The sequence below is a fragment of the Carassius auratus genome, unplaced genomic scaffold (assembly GCF_003368295.1).
Source record: "Carassius auratus strain Wakin unplaced genomic scaffold, ASM336829v1 scaf_tig00216016, whole genome shotgun sequence".
Taxonomy (NCBI): Eukaryota; Metazoa; Chordata; class Actinopteri; order Cypriniformes; family Cyprinidae; genus Carassius; species Carassius auratus.
Window position 1 is genome coordinate 53121 of NW_020528363.1, and position 17483 is coordinate 70603.

The 17483-nt window shown below is 36.9% G+C and overlaps 1 protein-coding gene across 1 annotated transcript; it reads right to left on the reverse strand.

Annotated features, from left to right (window-relative positions):
- Window positions 1-11309: 11309 nt before the first annotated feature.
- Window positions 11310-14950, reverse strand: LOC113096707 (macrophage mannose receptor 1-like). The gene is made up of 5 exons (XM_026262118.1): window positions 14764-14950; window positions 14532-14570; window positions 14106-14441; window positions 12610-12961; window positions 11310-12479 (listed from the first exon to the last, which is right to left on the reverse strand). The coding sequence occupies exons 2-5, from the start codon at window positions 14566-14568 to the stop codon at window positions 12089-12091; spliced, it is 1116 nt and encodes a 371-aa protein (XP_026117903.1). The 5' UTR covers window positions 14569-14570; window positions 14764-14950; the 3' UTR covers window positions 11310-12088.
- Between the last annotated feature and the right edge of the window lie 2533 nt (window positions 14951-17483).

A 17483-nucleotide genomic window follows, 5' to 3' on the forward strand; every position in this document is an offset into this window, starting at 1 on the left:
CTTACCCGCTGACTTCTCCCTGGCTACTGGGTCTCCTCGCCTGGAGGTCTGACGCGTGTGGCTATACCCCTATAGTCAAGTGCCCTTGGTTCCTGGTGTTGTGGTCTGGTCCCTTGCACAGCCTCCTCTACAGTCCTGCACTCGGTTGTCACCCAGAGCCCGGGGGTCATCCCTCCCAACTGCCTGCTCCACTGTCTACCCATTTACCCAATCCTACTGTCTGGACTGTTCAAGCCACTCCCTCCTATCGTGCTTTGTCTTTTGTCAATAAACGTTCCTTGTTCACTCTGCATCTGGGTCCTCTCCCTCAGTAACCCTGACAAGTTTTACCTATAGAATAGTATGATGAGTGGGTCATGTATAACTGAATGATCTCAAACAGCTGCTGTGAATGAAGATAACCTTCATCTCACCACTGACTTAGTGTAGGTTATTAGAAATCCCTGAACCAGTTTCATGGACATCCACTGAGCAGTTTCAAACAGAGCTATTTTAGATTAACCACTGAGACCCGTGTTGTTGATAAATGTAGCTGTTGATTAATAAAGTCTATTGAATAAAATGCCGTCAACTGATTACTCGTATGTGTGCTGATACACTGTAAAATATAATTCTTTATTTAACAAAATGAATTTCTAGATTCTTTAGACAGTAGTGTTGAGACTGAAGTCAGAAAAGAGTTGTGGTGACGTCATCTCATTTCTGAGCTTACAGGAGAAGAGGCTTGGGACTGTGAGCTACATTATAGATTTTATGACCAAAGAAAAAATAAAAAATAAATAAAATAAATGAAAAAACTAACAATTTAGGAAAGAAAGATGCTGATTGATGATCCCAATGAGTCCAGTTATCCAATCACATCCTCTGTTGAGGCAAAATATTTATGAGGTAAATGTGTTTCCATCATAGTTTATGCACATATCTTCTTATTGGACAAAAACAGTACCCATCTCAATTGAGCACATTTTTTTTTTTTTATTTATGCACATCTTGGCATTTCCATCCAGCATTTTTTATTTATTTATTATTATTATTATTTTTTTTTTTTTTTACGAGATATCTCAAAATGTGCGTAAAGATAGGGATGGGAACATAGCTAGTGACTGAACCCTTACCGGAATACAGTACACAAACTAATGCATAAATAAATTGTTTTTGTGCTAAATTTAAACTCCAAAAAGAAACACAATATAATGTTTTTGTGAAACTTGAATTGTTCACTATTCACTATTGTTCTGAGGTTATTATTAATTGTTGTTATGCTTCCATTGAAGCTGTCATTCAGCATAATTTCAACTCTCATTATACTCTCAAAATACTTTTAAATGTATGATTAGATAAATATTGTTTTCATTTATTTATGCCATGCACATTTAGTACAGTCTTTTTATATATATTGTGATGGCCTGTTGGTCTGGCCTGTTTCGTCTGGTTTATTCTCTGTTGCAGGGGGCGTGGCTATCGTTTGTCAGTGAGATTGCAGACACCTGGGTCCAGGTGTTTCACGCCTTCATAAACCTACCACTCTCTTTGTTGAGTGGGAGCCGTTCTCTCCCGTGCACTGTTTTGTTCATGCAACACGCAACAGCATACGGTCCATTCATCCAAACATGCACTTCATTCTACTGACCTTACTGACTTTCACACTTTATGGTTGTATTATGTTATGTTAGTTGTTGTATCTGGGACACTTAAAACACATTCAGTTGTTATTCAAGTGTAGGCCTTATAAATTAAATACACAATAACAATATAAACAACAACAACAACAATAATATAAACATCACTTTTTTTAAGAAGGGGTGCAGGTCAGCAAATTCAACCCACCCCCTCCCTCGCCTGCCCACAAAATATTATATTATATAAAATTGAAAATTTATTTCATACAATTAAAAAAAATATCCTTTGTATTTGAAAGTAAAAAGTGAAAGTCATGACATTTGCCAAGTATGGTAGCCCATACTCAGAATTGGTGCTCTGCATTTAACCCATCCAAGTGCACGCACACACACACACACACCCGGAGCAGTGGGCAGCTACAGATCCAGCACCCAGGGAGCAACTGGGGGTTCAGTGCCTTGCTCAAGGGCACTTCAGTCATGAGTATTGAGGGAGGAAGACTACTGTTCATTCACTCCCTCTAACCTACAACTCCTGCCAGCACCGAGACTTTAACCTGCGACCTTCTGGTAACTAATTCAATGCTCTAACCATTAGGCCACAGCTACCCCAGCAGAGGTTTGGCTTGGGGCAGCTGGATTTTTGGCCTGGCTCTGTGCAGAGTCCTGTTCTACCTCTGCTGCGCCAACATGTACGCTTCCATATTTCTGATCATGCTGATGAGTCTCCACAGGCTGGTGGTGATAGTGTGGCTGAAACACATGGGGACACTGACGAACCGCAGGATGCTCACACGGGTGCTGGCGGGACTCTGGGTTCTTGCTCTAGGACTCTCTGCGTCCGCTTTGGTTTTCAGGATCACCGAGGTCAGCAATAAGACTCTCAAGGTCAGCAATGAGACTCTGAGTATCGGGTGCCACTGCAAACCGCATCAATATCAATATGTGAGTCTTTTCAGACTTGTCTTTTCAGCTCAAAACATATTACATGCAAATCCAAGAAAAAAGCACACTGAAATAAATGAAGCTCTTCAAGACACACATAATGCTTACACAATCAGTAGTTTACCCAAAAATTAAAATTTGAGAAAATCACCCCCAGGCCATCCAAGATATAGATGAGTTTGTTTCTTCATCAGATTTGGAGAAATGTAGAATTGCATCATTCATGAAAATAATCCACACCACTCTAGTCCAACAGATAATGCCTTGTGAAACCAAAAGCAAACATTTTATAAGAAACAAAAGCCATCAAGAAATTTTGCTTCATGTAAATTATTATTATTATTATTTTAGAAGTAGGCTACATTATATTACAATCATAATTTTGTCAATTTCTTCGAGTTAAAAAGCAGACTTTTATTTGGACGGGTTCTATTGAAGAGCTTTGAGTGTCAATGTATTTGTTTTTGACAGTGGTTTTCTCAAATAAAACGATGAAATGATTATTAATTGTTCTCTAAGTGTTTGTGTTCATGTCCTCAGATAGTGAGACAGCAGGCTCTGTTAAACCTGCCACTTTCAGCCACGCTGGTGCATACTTGAGTATGTAGTACACGACACAACGCCACTCATTCACGGAGAGACATGCAAAACAAACAGATTAGCCTATTTAGATAGCAGTGCTTTTGTCATTATTTTACAGCTTTGTTTTTATTTATTCATCAGTCCATCAAATCGCACATTTTATGTGACATCTGCAGAGTAGCTAGCTACTGTAAATTAATTTGTCATGACTGGATTCTGTGCTTCACTCAGCATCACAGAAATCATATTGCATTAACCTCAAATTATAAATGGGACATAGCTGTATATGCACCGGATGATGATGTTCTGAATAGGTAAACATGTTCGATGCGTTTCCTCATTTTGTCCTTCAAGGAAAAATAAGCATTTGTTTTTTCTATATAAAAAGTATTCCCATACTAGTGCCAATTTTAACTCCTATTTTGACGTGGGATAGAAATTAGAGATAACGGCCTCTGTCTCTGATGTTGTCTCCGCTGTACGTGTGGGTGGAGCTAGACAACAGATAGGTGGAAAGTGGTTGCCTAGGTGCAGGTGAGATTCAGTGTCTGTTATTTTTTCCCAATACCGCAGATAAGCAAATGTACAAGTTATGATAATCATTCATGTTTATATCACGGTATATCGTCATACCGGTATATCGTTACAACCCTAGTTACATTCATTAAATATTACTATGACAAGAATAGTAGTAATTGCTTTATGAATATAACTCAAATTCAAAAGATGAGGGAACTTTCCAAACAAGATGTTTATGTGGAATAAAATATGCAAAATTAAGCGAGTGTCTGAGGTAATTATTAACCCTCTGGTATTCATTTGGGGGTCATACTTCTGTTGTTCGCTGTCAAAAGTGACCGGAGACAGAAATATTAAACAGTACCATGAAATTCTCTCAAAATACAAAATATATCTATTGTATTTTGAGAGAATTTCATGGTACTATTTAATATTTCTGCAATAATTACATTTTTTCCCATTAAAAATAAAACCATTTCTATTACTTTTTAATCATTAGTTCCACATGGTGGGAGTAAATTTTTTTTTTTTTAAATCTGCAATTCATTGTTTTAGCCACTAGATTCTACACTAGACTCTATATAAAAGGCTTATAAATTCACTCTCTTTATTTACTTATTTTTATTAGTTATCAAGTAAAATAAGTATAAATGGATACATTCGGACAACATAGTTAACAGTAATATCTGAAACATAAAAAAAGTAAAACATAAGTTACCCCAAAATATCATTTCTGTAATCTCAAATTGTGCATGCGTCAATGTCAGCGTTTCGACGGGAATCACGGAATTCAAATTCAAAATCTTCCAGCGGGACCGTGATGAGTTGAGGTGCAGGTAAGTTTATTTTTTTATGTTTATCATGTTGATATAATTCTTAATGCATATGTTAACTTATCCCACTGCGCAATGTGCCGTTGGAGTGACGTCTTTTTCGTGTAATTTTTGGACGTCCAAATTCGGTCCAAATGATATCCCCAAAAATTACCCAGTTCACATATCAAATGTTGAATGTCAATATGACGTCCAAGTTGGGTCATTGTTTGTCGTCCAAATAGTGGACCTAGTTTTGACATCGAATAGATGTTTAGAAATGGTCATGGATCGACGGACCTAATAGACATGATCTGCACGTCTATCAGATGTCCAGTCTTAAGTGGGATTTAATGGTAAGATTTACCAAAAGAAGTGTAATTTGCTTACTTCTGTTATCTTTTTGACGCCAAAGCCAAGCTGTCAGGTTCAAATTTGAGGTTGGTCAATTTAGCTTTGATATATAAGTTAGTAATTACAGGGTCCTATACTGGCGCCTGCAAATGCCACTAAAAATCTACATTGATTATTAAAATATTAGCTCCCATCAATGTTATATACATGGCTGAAATTAGCAAACTGGTTAGCAGCATATATGTATTTGCATACGAGGTACAAGATCAGGAAACTAATCTAAAAATAGAAAATGTATGAAACATTGAATTCTGATGCTGATTTCAGCCAATCAGTGTTGACATGATGTTGTCTTCCTGCAGCTCTAGTCAGTTTCAGCCGAAATCCTTCTCAAAACATACTGTCCATCGAGATCGACGAGAAGGGTCTGGCTGCTGACTTGCACTTGCACTCTCTGACACATGTGCTTCCACTAGCGACGTCACTTGATGTCTTTATTTTTTATTTTGTTCTATTTATTGATAATTTTTTGTTTGAATCTGTCAACATTTTACAACAGTAGCCAGGTGGTGAAGAAAAGAAAAAATGAACTAAATTACAATGTCACCTGCAATCTCTACTTGCACTCTCCGCTTCCTTTGACGTCACTTGCAATCAACGCAAATCGTGCGTGTTGCCAATGGAGACAAGACGCTGTGGTGGTGATTAAACGATTAAAACTAAATTAGTACCATAACGTACAGGGTCCTGCAAGAAAAAGACAAGACCAGCAAATCCGTGGCCACAGAACAGCAGAATATGAATGCTTGCGCATTCATGCTTTGCACAAGTTTTTCATTAAGCATTTTCCTCCTGTAGATATGGCATCAAGTACATACTAATTTAGTTTTAATCGTTTAATCACCATCACATCATGTTGTCTCCATTGGCAACATGCACAATTTGTGTCCATTTCAAGTGACGTCACAGGTAGCAGAGAATGCAAGTGGTGATTGCAAGTGACATAGTAATTTAGTTTCTTTTTGTTTGTCTTCGCCACCTGGCTAATGTTATAATATGTTGGGAAATTCAAACAAAAAGTAATAAAAAATTGTACAAAATAAAAAATAAAGACTGCAAGTGATGTCGCTAGCGGAAGCACAAGTGTCTGAGAGTCTGAGAATGCAAGTGCAAGTCTGCAGCTAGACCCTCTTGAGAGCGGCTGCCACGAGTGAGAAGTGCTGTTGGGGCAGAACGGGATCGTACAACTCGCACCACAGCTGGTCTACAAACCCCATCCACATTGGCTGCAACCCCCGGCCACCACCAATCACTGTCCTGAAACCAGCATCATGTGACCTGCCCGTCCCGCCCCCAGTGTGTTTTGAGCAGTCGTGCAGCGGGTCGTAGAGCCACATAGACTCAGACAGCAGCTCAGGTGAGAGTCTCAGCCGCTCGACACAAACATCTGTCCATTCAACACGGTCTCGGCATGACCGCAGAGAGAAGCTTTCAGAGGATGAGACCAGCTGTGATAGCAGGAGAAACATTAACAATACAGGCTTGATATTTAATGACCAGACAGCAGCTTGAACAGCTCAGTTTGCTTAGAATGACAAGACATTTAGTTACAATATTAAAAGTTACATTTTAGGATAGTCTTCCTCGCTTGTCAAAATGATTAAGTATCAAGTCAAAGAACACAGACTTTACTTTTCACAGAAGCTGTGCACCAATTAGGAAATGTAACTAAATATTCAATATGATGCTATTGAATTACACGATTCTGAATGAAAAATAGCTCAATAGGTGTGATTATTAATTGAATGTGTGAGAGAAATAACCATATTCGGGACATATTCAGGATGATTAAAGAGAGTGTGTTTAGGTTTTTTTAAAATATAGCCAAAGTAGTATTATATATACAAATATTATTTGCAAATAGATCAAATTATTTACAATACATTTAAGTGTTCTAGTCTTAAATAAAACAGTCCATTATCTCAGTCAAAAATTACTTTGTGGCCATTCAAAAGTTCAAACACGGTTTTGGCTTTGTGATTTTCTACAGCTGTGTGAACCTGAGGAGAGATGACTTCATAAATGACCAAAAATGTGCTATATAAAAAAAAAAACACTAATTTATATGATCAAATCCATGCATTTAAGTACCAAAACACTTTTTGGATCCCTCATATGGAAAACATACAATCTGCTTTTTTTATATTCAACTGAACACCTGTGATTTTGTCTGTAATGGTATGTTCTGTGAGCAGAATGGCTCTAGACAGGCTGGATCTCCAGGTGTTTTCTTCAGGTGTGGAACACTCCACTGACTCCAGACAGTTTCTGCCCAGGACAAACAGAAAACCTTCACTGATAAAAACAAGTAGATTTAAGTTTTTACACACAAATTTTAATTAAAATGTAAGTATTGAATTAAGTAAAATCTACTTAACTAAATTAGGTACATTTAGCAAAGTTTAGAGTGAATTTAACATGGCCAGTCAGAGTTTGATGAGTAATTTCTATCTAGTTATTTTTTCAATTCAATTCAGGTTTATTTGTATAGCGCTTTTTACAATACAAATCATTACAAAGCAACTTTACAGAAAATTATGTCTCTACAATATTTAGTAGTAGCTTTTAAGTGGTGGCTGTCAGTTTGTGCACGTATGACAGGATTTGTAGAAAAATTAATACAAGACGTAGTCAGCTAGACGATGAACATTATTAATATTATTAATAATTAATAATTATTATATGATGCAGTCACACTTGTAGTGATATTTGTTAGTTCTGTTTGTTGATTCAGGGTTAGCATCATCTTTGGTCCTCTGAGGGTCAGCATCATCTCTTCTCAGGTGTTCTGGATCCAGACTGGAGCTTGTGTAAATCCTAGTTACCACGGGATGTAAAAGAGATGCATTTTTAATCTAGATTTAAACCGAGAGAGTGTGTCTGAACCCCCAAACATTATTAGGAAGGCTATTGCAGAGTTTGGGAGCCAAATGTGAAAAAACTCTACCTCCTTTAGTGGACTTTGCTATCCTAGGAACCAGCGTTTTGTGACCTTAGGGAGCGTGGTGGTGTAAGGCTAGAATCTGTCTTTGGTGACTGGGACAATAGTTCTGCCCAGACGGTAACGCTGAGACATATAGTTAATATCAGTGATATGCAGCATGCACGATACAAGGAAATGGACTGTAATATCATCACTTTGAGGTACGATATCTATATCAGTAAGATCGATTCTATGCAATATAATTAAATCTCGTGTATGATTAAAATGATGAGTGGGCCTGGTGACATTTTGCTTGACTCCGGAAGAGTTTATTAGGTCAGTAAACGCAAGTCCTAATGCATCATTTGTATTATCAATGTGAATATTAAAATCTCCCATGATTAGCGCCTTATCAACTGTAACCAGAAGGTCCGAGAGGGAATATGCAAATTATTTTAGCAATTCTGTATACGGCCCTGGTGGTGTATACACAGTAGCCAGAGCAAGAGATACATTAGATTTCGAATTAATTAAACCTGTATCCCGTTTTCTGGGTAACATTGAGAATATCAGGTAACACTTTAGAATAAGGTTCCATTAGTTAACGTTAGTTAACTACTTTCGTTAACATGAACTAAGAAAGAACAATCCTTCTACAGCATTTATAAGTCTTAGTTCATGTTAATTTCAACATTTACTAATGCATTATTTAAATCAAAAGTTGTGCTTGTTAACATTAGTTAATGCACTGTGAATTACCATGAACTAACAACGAATAACTGTATTTTCATTAACTAACATTAACGAAGATGAATAAATACAGTAATAAATGTATTATTCATTGTTTGTTCATGTTATTTAATACATTAACTAACATTAACTAATGGAACCTTATTCTAAAGTGTTACCGAATATGACTATATATTGTTGCAACACCTCCACCACGAACAGTCTGACGGGGCTCATGCTTATAACAGTAGTTTGGTGGAGTCGACCAAAATAATCATTTGGTTTTAGCCAGGTTTCAGTCAAGCAGAGTACATCAAAACAATCATCTGTGATCATTTCATTTACAATAACTGCTTTGGGTGTGAGTGATCTAATATTTATGAGCCCAAACTTTAAATATTGTTTTTGATCATTTACTTTACATGTTTCTGGTTTAATCACGATAAGATTTTTCTAGATCTTACATTAAATTTATATTTTGACCTCACTATTCAGGGGAGCAGACACAGCCTTAATAGATTTTTCAGCGCAAGTACTTTTATCATTTAAGCGGGTGGAACAAAAGTAATCATAATAGTTATTTGAGAATTGTCTTATTGGTCACATGGAGCGAAGTGTCCTGGAGATGTGGTCAGAGAGCAGCTCCGCTCCGCCTCTGCTGGGGTGTAGACCATCAGTGCAAAACAGCCTAGGACGCTCCCAGAAAAGATTCCAGTTATTAACAAAAAGCAGTTTCTGTTCTTTACACCACGACAACCACCATTCATTTAAAGCAAAAAGTCTGATGAACTTTTCGTGTCCTCGTCGATACGTGGGCAGTGGTCCTGACACGATGATTGTCGCCGTGGGCGTCGTGCTGCGAACAGTCTCGATCAGGCTGCTGAAGTCCCTCTTCAGTGTCTCATGGAGTCCTTACTTTCCGTCACCTAGTTTCCTAGACCTTGAGTTCCAGTTCCTGTGTTCCTGTTTGTTTGTTTCTGTTTGGATCTGTTGGTTTCGACCCCGCCTTGTTTTTGACCTTGATTTGGATTACCCTTAATAACACCACACTGCACTTGGATCTTCCATCTCCTGTGTTCCTGTACAAGACAGAAACATTAGGTAATCAACATGCATTCGATTTTATCTGTATTGTATAAAAGATGTTGTGCTTTAATGTGACGCCCTTGAGAAACACTCTTAACTAGGTGTGTAACGGTGAGAAAGTGAACAGGACATTTCTGATAAGGCAGGTGGGCTGTGATATCCCCTGAATAAAGTGTAACTAATAATAATAAATCTACACCTTGGCAGCACCGTTTTGGCAATTACATCCAACTCAGACCTAAATTGTGACCGGATATATATCTGTTTTACATGTATATGCATAGATTCCATAAAAATAATAAAAACAAATACATAAAACAGGTTGAAATAATGACTAAATTGCAACGTGGCTTTGCAATCACTTAACCACACTAGGCACTTTGTGATTATAATTTATTTAAACAAGATAAAGTAAATATATTTACACTGTATACAATTTTTTGCCCTGCTAGTCTTGCTTAGATGTCTTTTCACAACCCCTTGAAAACTTCTTAAAAACTACTTGGTGCACTTAAATTAATTATTGCAGTATTAATCGAGGTATAAGCACAGCTTTTGCATATTTCAAAAGGATTTCATAGAGGGTCGTAATGGACGTGCAATGCACCTGTAAAAGAAGTCTCCTAGTGATGTCCTCTCACAACCAAATTACAACACGGATATATATTGAACTACACGTAGCTAAAAGTCAAAGTAACAATTATACATGCAACCCCATAGAACTATAGAAATGTCAACCTGTCCTCCAACCAATACGCTCGTATAGGTCGTTTGTCCAAATCCCTGAAATACGACCCATAAGAGCGTATACTACAATTGCGCCCCTATTGGCAAAAGGTCGTTTTCATATTAATGTTTTGTACTCTTTTATTTATAGCTCAGTTGGTAGATTATTGCATTATATGATTATGTGTAATCATGCTATCATGGGTTCGATCCCAGAGAACGGATGTGCGCGTAATATGTAAATGTTCAATGAATCATAATTTAGCATGATTTCTGTGAGGGTTAGGTTTAGGGGTGGGGTTAGGTGTGGTCATTCGAACAAATAAGCCACCTAGTAAAATATGTACGAATTACTGTGAGATCGGAGTAAAAAGTCCACACATTACATTTAAATAAACATGCGTTTTGATTGGTAATGACGTTATACGTCATTTCATGACGACAGACGCAACGCGATACTGTCATTATTTTTACGCCCGCTAGAGGGTGCTTAACTTTAAAACGTCAATATAGGTCGTAATAAGGTGCTTGCACAAACGACCTTTATAGTTGTTTTTTTGTTGGAGGATAGGTTTAGAAATGTACAAATGTATCTGAATGCATTTTTAGGACATGTTCTGTGTTACATATTTTTACATATTTATGCCGTCCTACCGCACCTATTTTTGGCTGGACACACGACGTCGCCGTCGGACCAATGTTTGCTGGGTCATATCATCAGCTGCTAAATTCAGATCTGCGTTCACTGGCTGGCGCTGTTTTTATATCACATTAACTTTTAAAAGTTAAATTCACATTTAATATAAAGTCAGTCGTATTAAAAAATAACAACAACAGAAGAGTTGCATTATGCCTCAGAAGTTAAACAGGTTTTTAATACTTTTTGTTGGATTTTATAATGTAATGATCATTCTGATGTTGGGAAAGAGTCAAGAGATGAGATTGCTGGTTGTAGTTTATTTGAGCTGCTGTTGTTGACATGTTTTTTATGTTTAGTACAAAAGGATAGTAGATATATTATACATGATTTTCACACCTTTAAGAATAAACAATATTTCATTGAGTTAAGGCATGTGTTTGCTAACTCACATTCAACCAGTCATTACTAATCTAAAGACATGATTAATACATCAAATGTAATAAAAGAAAAAAGATAAATCAAATTCACACCAGCAAATTCAGATCCTTAAATCATAAATGTAAATCTTATAAAAATTCATAAATGATCTTATAATATAATAGAAGGAAACTTTGTAAATGTATATCCAATGTTGAGTAAATTATACCCTTTGACCCCTCACAAAATGCAGTTAACAGATTAGCGTCTCATAGTTTTGAAGTAAGTAAATAACAAAAAGACATGATAGAATTAGTTTGTAAAAGCAAAACATGTTAACAGCTATTCTTGCCATCAGGGCTCATAAAATGGATCAAATAAACCCAGAAGAATCACACTCATACATCAACAGAAACTCATCTACCTGATGGAAAACAGACCCTCGACAGAACAATTTAGTCAATTTACAGTTGACTGAAGAATATTTTTGAACAAAATAAATAAATAAATAATAATCTGAGCTTGAGATTCACCTCTGGTGCGACAGCCTGTTGAGACTGAAGTTATTATATATGAAAAATATTGTTTAACAAAGTGATGACTGAAAAAGAAGTTAAAGGAAGTGAACACACAAGCACTTGTTTCCTCACATGAAGGTTTGTGTTTTCTTTCACTCTTAATATCTGCTGCAGATAAAGTTGAGTTTGTCAGTTTCAGGACGGCTGATCCAGCGCTGATCTCCTCCAGACTGAACTGCTCCAGATCTCACTGTGTGTTCACAGTCCTCCTCTGATGTGCCGTTCCCTGGAGCCCAGTTCTGATAGCACACCGTCTCTCCACTCACCCAGAACCAGATGCCCACAGTGCAGGAGTGACGTAAACCCAACCACAGCTCCGCAGTAGACGCCAGGTGACCCACGTTCATCACCTCACGCTGCATCTCTTGTGAATGAACCGAGACCAGATCCACATGATTCTGTCTGCAGTATCTCAGAGCTTCAGACCACGTCAGATTCTCTCTGATCACAATCAGTTTATCTGGAAACCAAACAGAGCACAAGCAGAAACTAGAGAGAGACTGATCAAAAACAACATCAGAACAAACACTGTGGATGAATTTGTCATGTCAGACATGTAGCGGGAACTTGAAGAGATCTGGAGGAGATGATGGATTGTGTGTGTTTTGTGAGGATCTACTCACCTTCATGACACACAAAAGGAAACTGATTGTTACAAGAGATGTCATTCCATCGTCCCTGAGCGCTCTTTACAACATGTGTACAGTTTTCATCACCTCCAGCATTATCAGGTTGACCAGATTTCCAGTATCTGAAAGAGTAGTTACTCTGATCTGACCACTGCCATGAGTCTCTGAACAGACCGATCCAGACAAATGATCTAGATGAGTTATTATCACTAATGATCTTCTTAACCTTCTCATTCTCATCCTGGTTTCTCACACTGACCAGATCAATGTGATTCTGTCTGCAGTAACTCTGAGCGTTTGTCCAGTTCATCTTCTGATTGATAAAGACGAGTCTTGTGTTCGCTTCAAGAAAGACAAATGGACAAAGATTAATGAATCAGTTTGTTCATTATTCTTACTCTGCTTTCTGGTTTGGATGTGAACAGGAGCAGTGGTGGAAACGGTGATTTATTAAGTGTTCACCATATTTTCAGGATTATATTAAAGATATATCATGAAGTAACACTGAGGAACATTGTGATGATTTTAAAGCTCTCTCTACTGATCCATTATGAACACTTGACTCAGACACAAAGAGCCGATGAGAGAAACATCAAACAGAGGAAGATGTTACACTGCAGATAAATATGTTTATTAACATTCATTTGGACTGTAGATTAGTAATTTATAGATTAATAGTTAATAAAAGAATTGTTTGAATGGAGTATCATGAACTGGACTTGAGTTCATGTACAAGTAAAAAACATATCACAGGTTTGTTCAGATAATGAAGACTGAAATAACAAACCTTATCAACTGCTGTATATATTTATTATACACATTATGATTATTGTCAGATGATTATTGGGTAACACTTTAGAATAAGGGTACATTAGTTAATGTTAGTTAACTACATTATTTAATATGAACTAAGCAACAACAATCCTTCTACAGCATTTATTAATCTTACTGTAGTTAATATTAATTTCAACATTTACTAATGCATTATTCAAATCAAAATTTGTGTTTGTTAACATTAGTTAATGCACTCTGAATTAACATGAACTGACAATAAATAACTGTATTTTCATAACAAAGATTAATAAACACAGAGATAAATGAATGTGTTGTTCATTGTTTGTTCATGTTAATTAATACATTAATTAACATAAACTAATGGAACCTTATTCTAAAGTGTTACCGATTATTTTTATGATTATTAATAATTAGACCCATATATAAATATCTCTCTCTGTGATGTATTTCTCTATAGTCTCTTGAACTGCAGGTTATGACAAATTACCCCATAGTTTGAAGTCTTTTCATTTCTGGAAAATATTGTGTCTATACAGAATATTAGCAATGAAAGTGAAAAATATTCAGTCACCTCTATATTCATAATCAAATTAAAATAGTGGTTAGTATTGCATACAAATTTGGTATTTGCACATCTATAAATGAATTGTTGTTGAATTGCCATAAATTAATTTTAAATAGCTGCACTCACTGTTGTTGCAGATGAATTGGTAGTTATTACTACATCCCAAATCATGCCATTCTCCATTTAACATCCCAGCGCACTTATCTTTACCATCAGGTTGTCCAGTAGACCAGTTCAGATAGAGAGCAGGTTCACCTGAAGACCACTGCCATTTTCTCTGCAGCCCAATCCAGAAACGTTCATCAATCACACTCTTCATCAGCTCGTTCATGTCGTTCATGTTGTCAGCGGTGGCCAGATCTGTGTAATTCTCTCTGCAGTATCTCTGAGCTTCAGTCCAGGTCTTGTTCTCATTTATAAAGTGATACTGACGCTGAACACATTCAGATACGGAGCAGAGAGCTGTGAAAGAGAGACGCTGCTTTAATGCTTTTCAGAACAGCATCAAACCTGATGAAACTAGAAACCATAAATAAAACCACAAACACTCACCAACGAGAAGAAGAATGAAATATAGAGTTTGCTCCATTTCTGTGGAAGAATAATATAGATAAACTCATGTTTGAAGTATTCACCGATTCATTTTAGTTTAAAATATGATTTCGGTGATAATAAAAAAAAAAATCCATCATAACAGGAACATAAATGCAGCATACACAATCATTAAGACAATATTAATATCTCAAAGTCTGATTTAAAGAATGAAGATGTGAGTTGTTCTTACTTTAGAGGTCGTGTGTTTCTGTTCTGAGTCTGATGTTTCTGTCTTCAGCTTCACACTCTGTGATGATTATATCTGCTCTCATCCGTCACTTCATGTGTTTATTACAACAAAATTTTAATTTTGTTATTAAAACAAAAGCCCTTTTCTTCCTCGTTCACGTGTATCTTCTTCTGTTGCTGTTGATGTCTGTGTGTCTTTGTTGCTGTAATTCTGTGGAAGTGTGTTCATTTGAATGTGGTGGAGACGGAGAGTCTGTATGTTCTGGAATGAAGTGTATTTCCAGCAGCTTCACACGAACAAACTCAACATTTACATTTCTGTTTTCCATTTTCTTTCAGTTTTGATAATGTCAGAGACAACAACATGTTTCTGCTTCCCACGCTATACAATACTTTCACAAAATGTGAACTTGTTCTGTGTCACCATTAGCAGAGTATCTGTCATGACATGCAAATAAAAGACAACAGCAACATTACACTCAGCTCTTTAATTATGCAGATAATAGCTTCAGAGAACATCCACATTATTTCACTCCGCACTGTTGCTTTCTTCATATAATGCAATTTATATAACAGTAATTTAAATTCACTGGAGTTAAAAAAAAAAAAAAAAACATACTTGCATTTCATTATCTTTCTCTCTCTGTATTTTATTATTCACTGATCTGCATGCATAAGACTAGACATGGGGTCAGGGCAGATAAAAGGTTACTTTTTAATTCTAAAGTTCATGTTCACATTCACCATTTTTACTCTGGAACTGCAGCATAAGCTACATAATATAGCACCAAAATCTGCATACAGCGTAAATGTATTTACATATGAGGTACAAGAGCAGGAAACTAATCTAAAAATAGAAAATGCATGAAACTTTGAATTCTGATGCAGGATGAGACCAGCTGTGACAGCAGGAGAAAGACAGAGACAGAGAAAGGAGAACAAAGCTGTGGCCTGCAGTCACGGGCGTAATTTCCAGGGGGGACACTTTTCAAAATCCCGTTCCCCACTTTCAAATTAGTTTATGATTTTTTTTTAACTGCGCGTCGTCATCGTCACGGAGGAGCAGGACCGAGCAGAACAGAAATCCTGCCTGTCTGTGTCGATGCGCGCGTCCGCGTTAAGGCAGTGACGTCTCGTGCACACTCTAAATAGTGTAAGCGCACTGAAAGTTCTACTGAGCAGCCGGTATCGCGGTTAGTCATGAAACGCCAGCAACAGATGACTTTAATGTCTTCATGGATGAAAAAAAGGAAAGGAGATGTGAGTTGGTTGATTCAGTAAATTACAGGGCTCTCAAGTCTCACGCATTGGGCGTGAGACTCACGCATTTCAACCCGTTCACACGCTCACACGCCACACCTTGTATTTCTCACGCAGAGACATTACGAGGACAACGCCCACCATGTTGCGGCGCTATTTTTTTAAACAGTGAAACAGGTAACTTAGAGGAATCAAGTGAGTTCCCCGAAGGCCCTGACACGCACCTGCTAATCGAATAAAAAAAATATAGCTACCGATCAGCCAATCAGAAAATAGCATTGCTGTATCCGGGTAAGATTTTTACAGGCTCGTGTGCAACACAGATCCAGACGCTCGCTGAAGTAGGTAACGTTACGGTTACAGACTTGTCAAGACAATGACACAGATTTTCACTATATGTTTTTTTTTATCAATATATTAATTTAACATTTTTTAAAAACAGTCTAAGATATGTTTTGGTCTGATGGTTATTATGACCCCGACACGCACGCAATTTTGGCCATTATACGTGGTCGGCCGTAGCTTTTGTGCCTATTATTAGCCCACTGTTATTTTTTTATTGCCAAAGTTACACGTTGAAGAGGATGCGGGGCTACTCTGACAGTTTTATATAAGAGACTTCTATAATAGGCCTATCCATAATAGTTGTATGGCAGTATCCATAATAGTTAAAAAAAAAAAAAAAAAATTATTTCATTTTATTTTTACTGCACCTCATCCTGGTCCCCATTTTCAAAACGTTTTGCCTAGGCTATTTCATTATATTTTATCCAATGTATAATATTGATTATTGCATTCGTCTATTTCAAAGATGTCAGGGAAGAGGCAAAGGAGCAATCTTTCATGCTTTGTTCTAAAAGATCTGGGCCCGTATTCATAAAGAATCTTAATGCAAAAAGTAGTTCCTAGTGACAAAATTCTAAGAAAATTCTTAGAAATGTGGGCGTTTACTTTTAAAATTAAAGAAAAAAATCCTAGTAAAGAAAAAAGTAATTCAGAAAGCATCTTATCCCTTAAAAGAGGTCTTAAGGTAAAATTTGTTATGAGCACAGACGAGGACTTTTAAGAGGCTTAAGAGTTTCTTTAGCAGAGGAGAAAATGGCAGAAAGATGAAGAGGCAGAAGAAATGTGTTGCAGACAATGGATGACAATGAGTTAATAAGACGGTATAGATTATATAATAATTTAATATAATATAATTTAATATATAAATTAAAGTAATCACTACATTACAATATTTGGCAACTGGGAACATGCAACAATGCAATAGTGATGATTTGGGTCTGTCACAACCTTCTGTAAGCAGAGTGATCACACAAACAATTACAGCACTTTCAGAACATCTTATTGTGTCGCAGTTCATTTCGTTTCCACTGGACATTCCCACCTTGCAAGCTCAAAAAACTGCATTTATGAATATAGCAGGCTTAGGTGCGCACAAGCAGGGGGAATGAACCGTTA

What these genes read in the sequence shown, in the direction of transcription:
- LOC113096707 (XM_026262118.1), bottom strand. Translation starts at nt 14,568, where the DNA reads ATGGAGCAAACTCTATATTTCATTCTTCTTCTCGTTG. An exon ending in CCAATTCATCTGCAACAACA is followed by an intron (nt 12,962 to 14,105) that starts GTGAGTGCAGCT and finishes TCTTTCTTGAAG; the next exon opens with CGAACACAAGACTCGTCTTT. An exon ending in TTTGTGTGTCATGAAGGTGA is followed by an intron (nt 12,480 to 12,609) that starts GTAGATCCTCAC and finishes GTCTCTCTCTAG; the next exon opens with TTTCTGCTTGTGCTCTGTTT.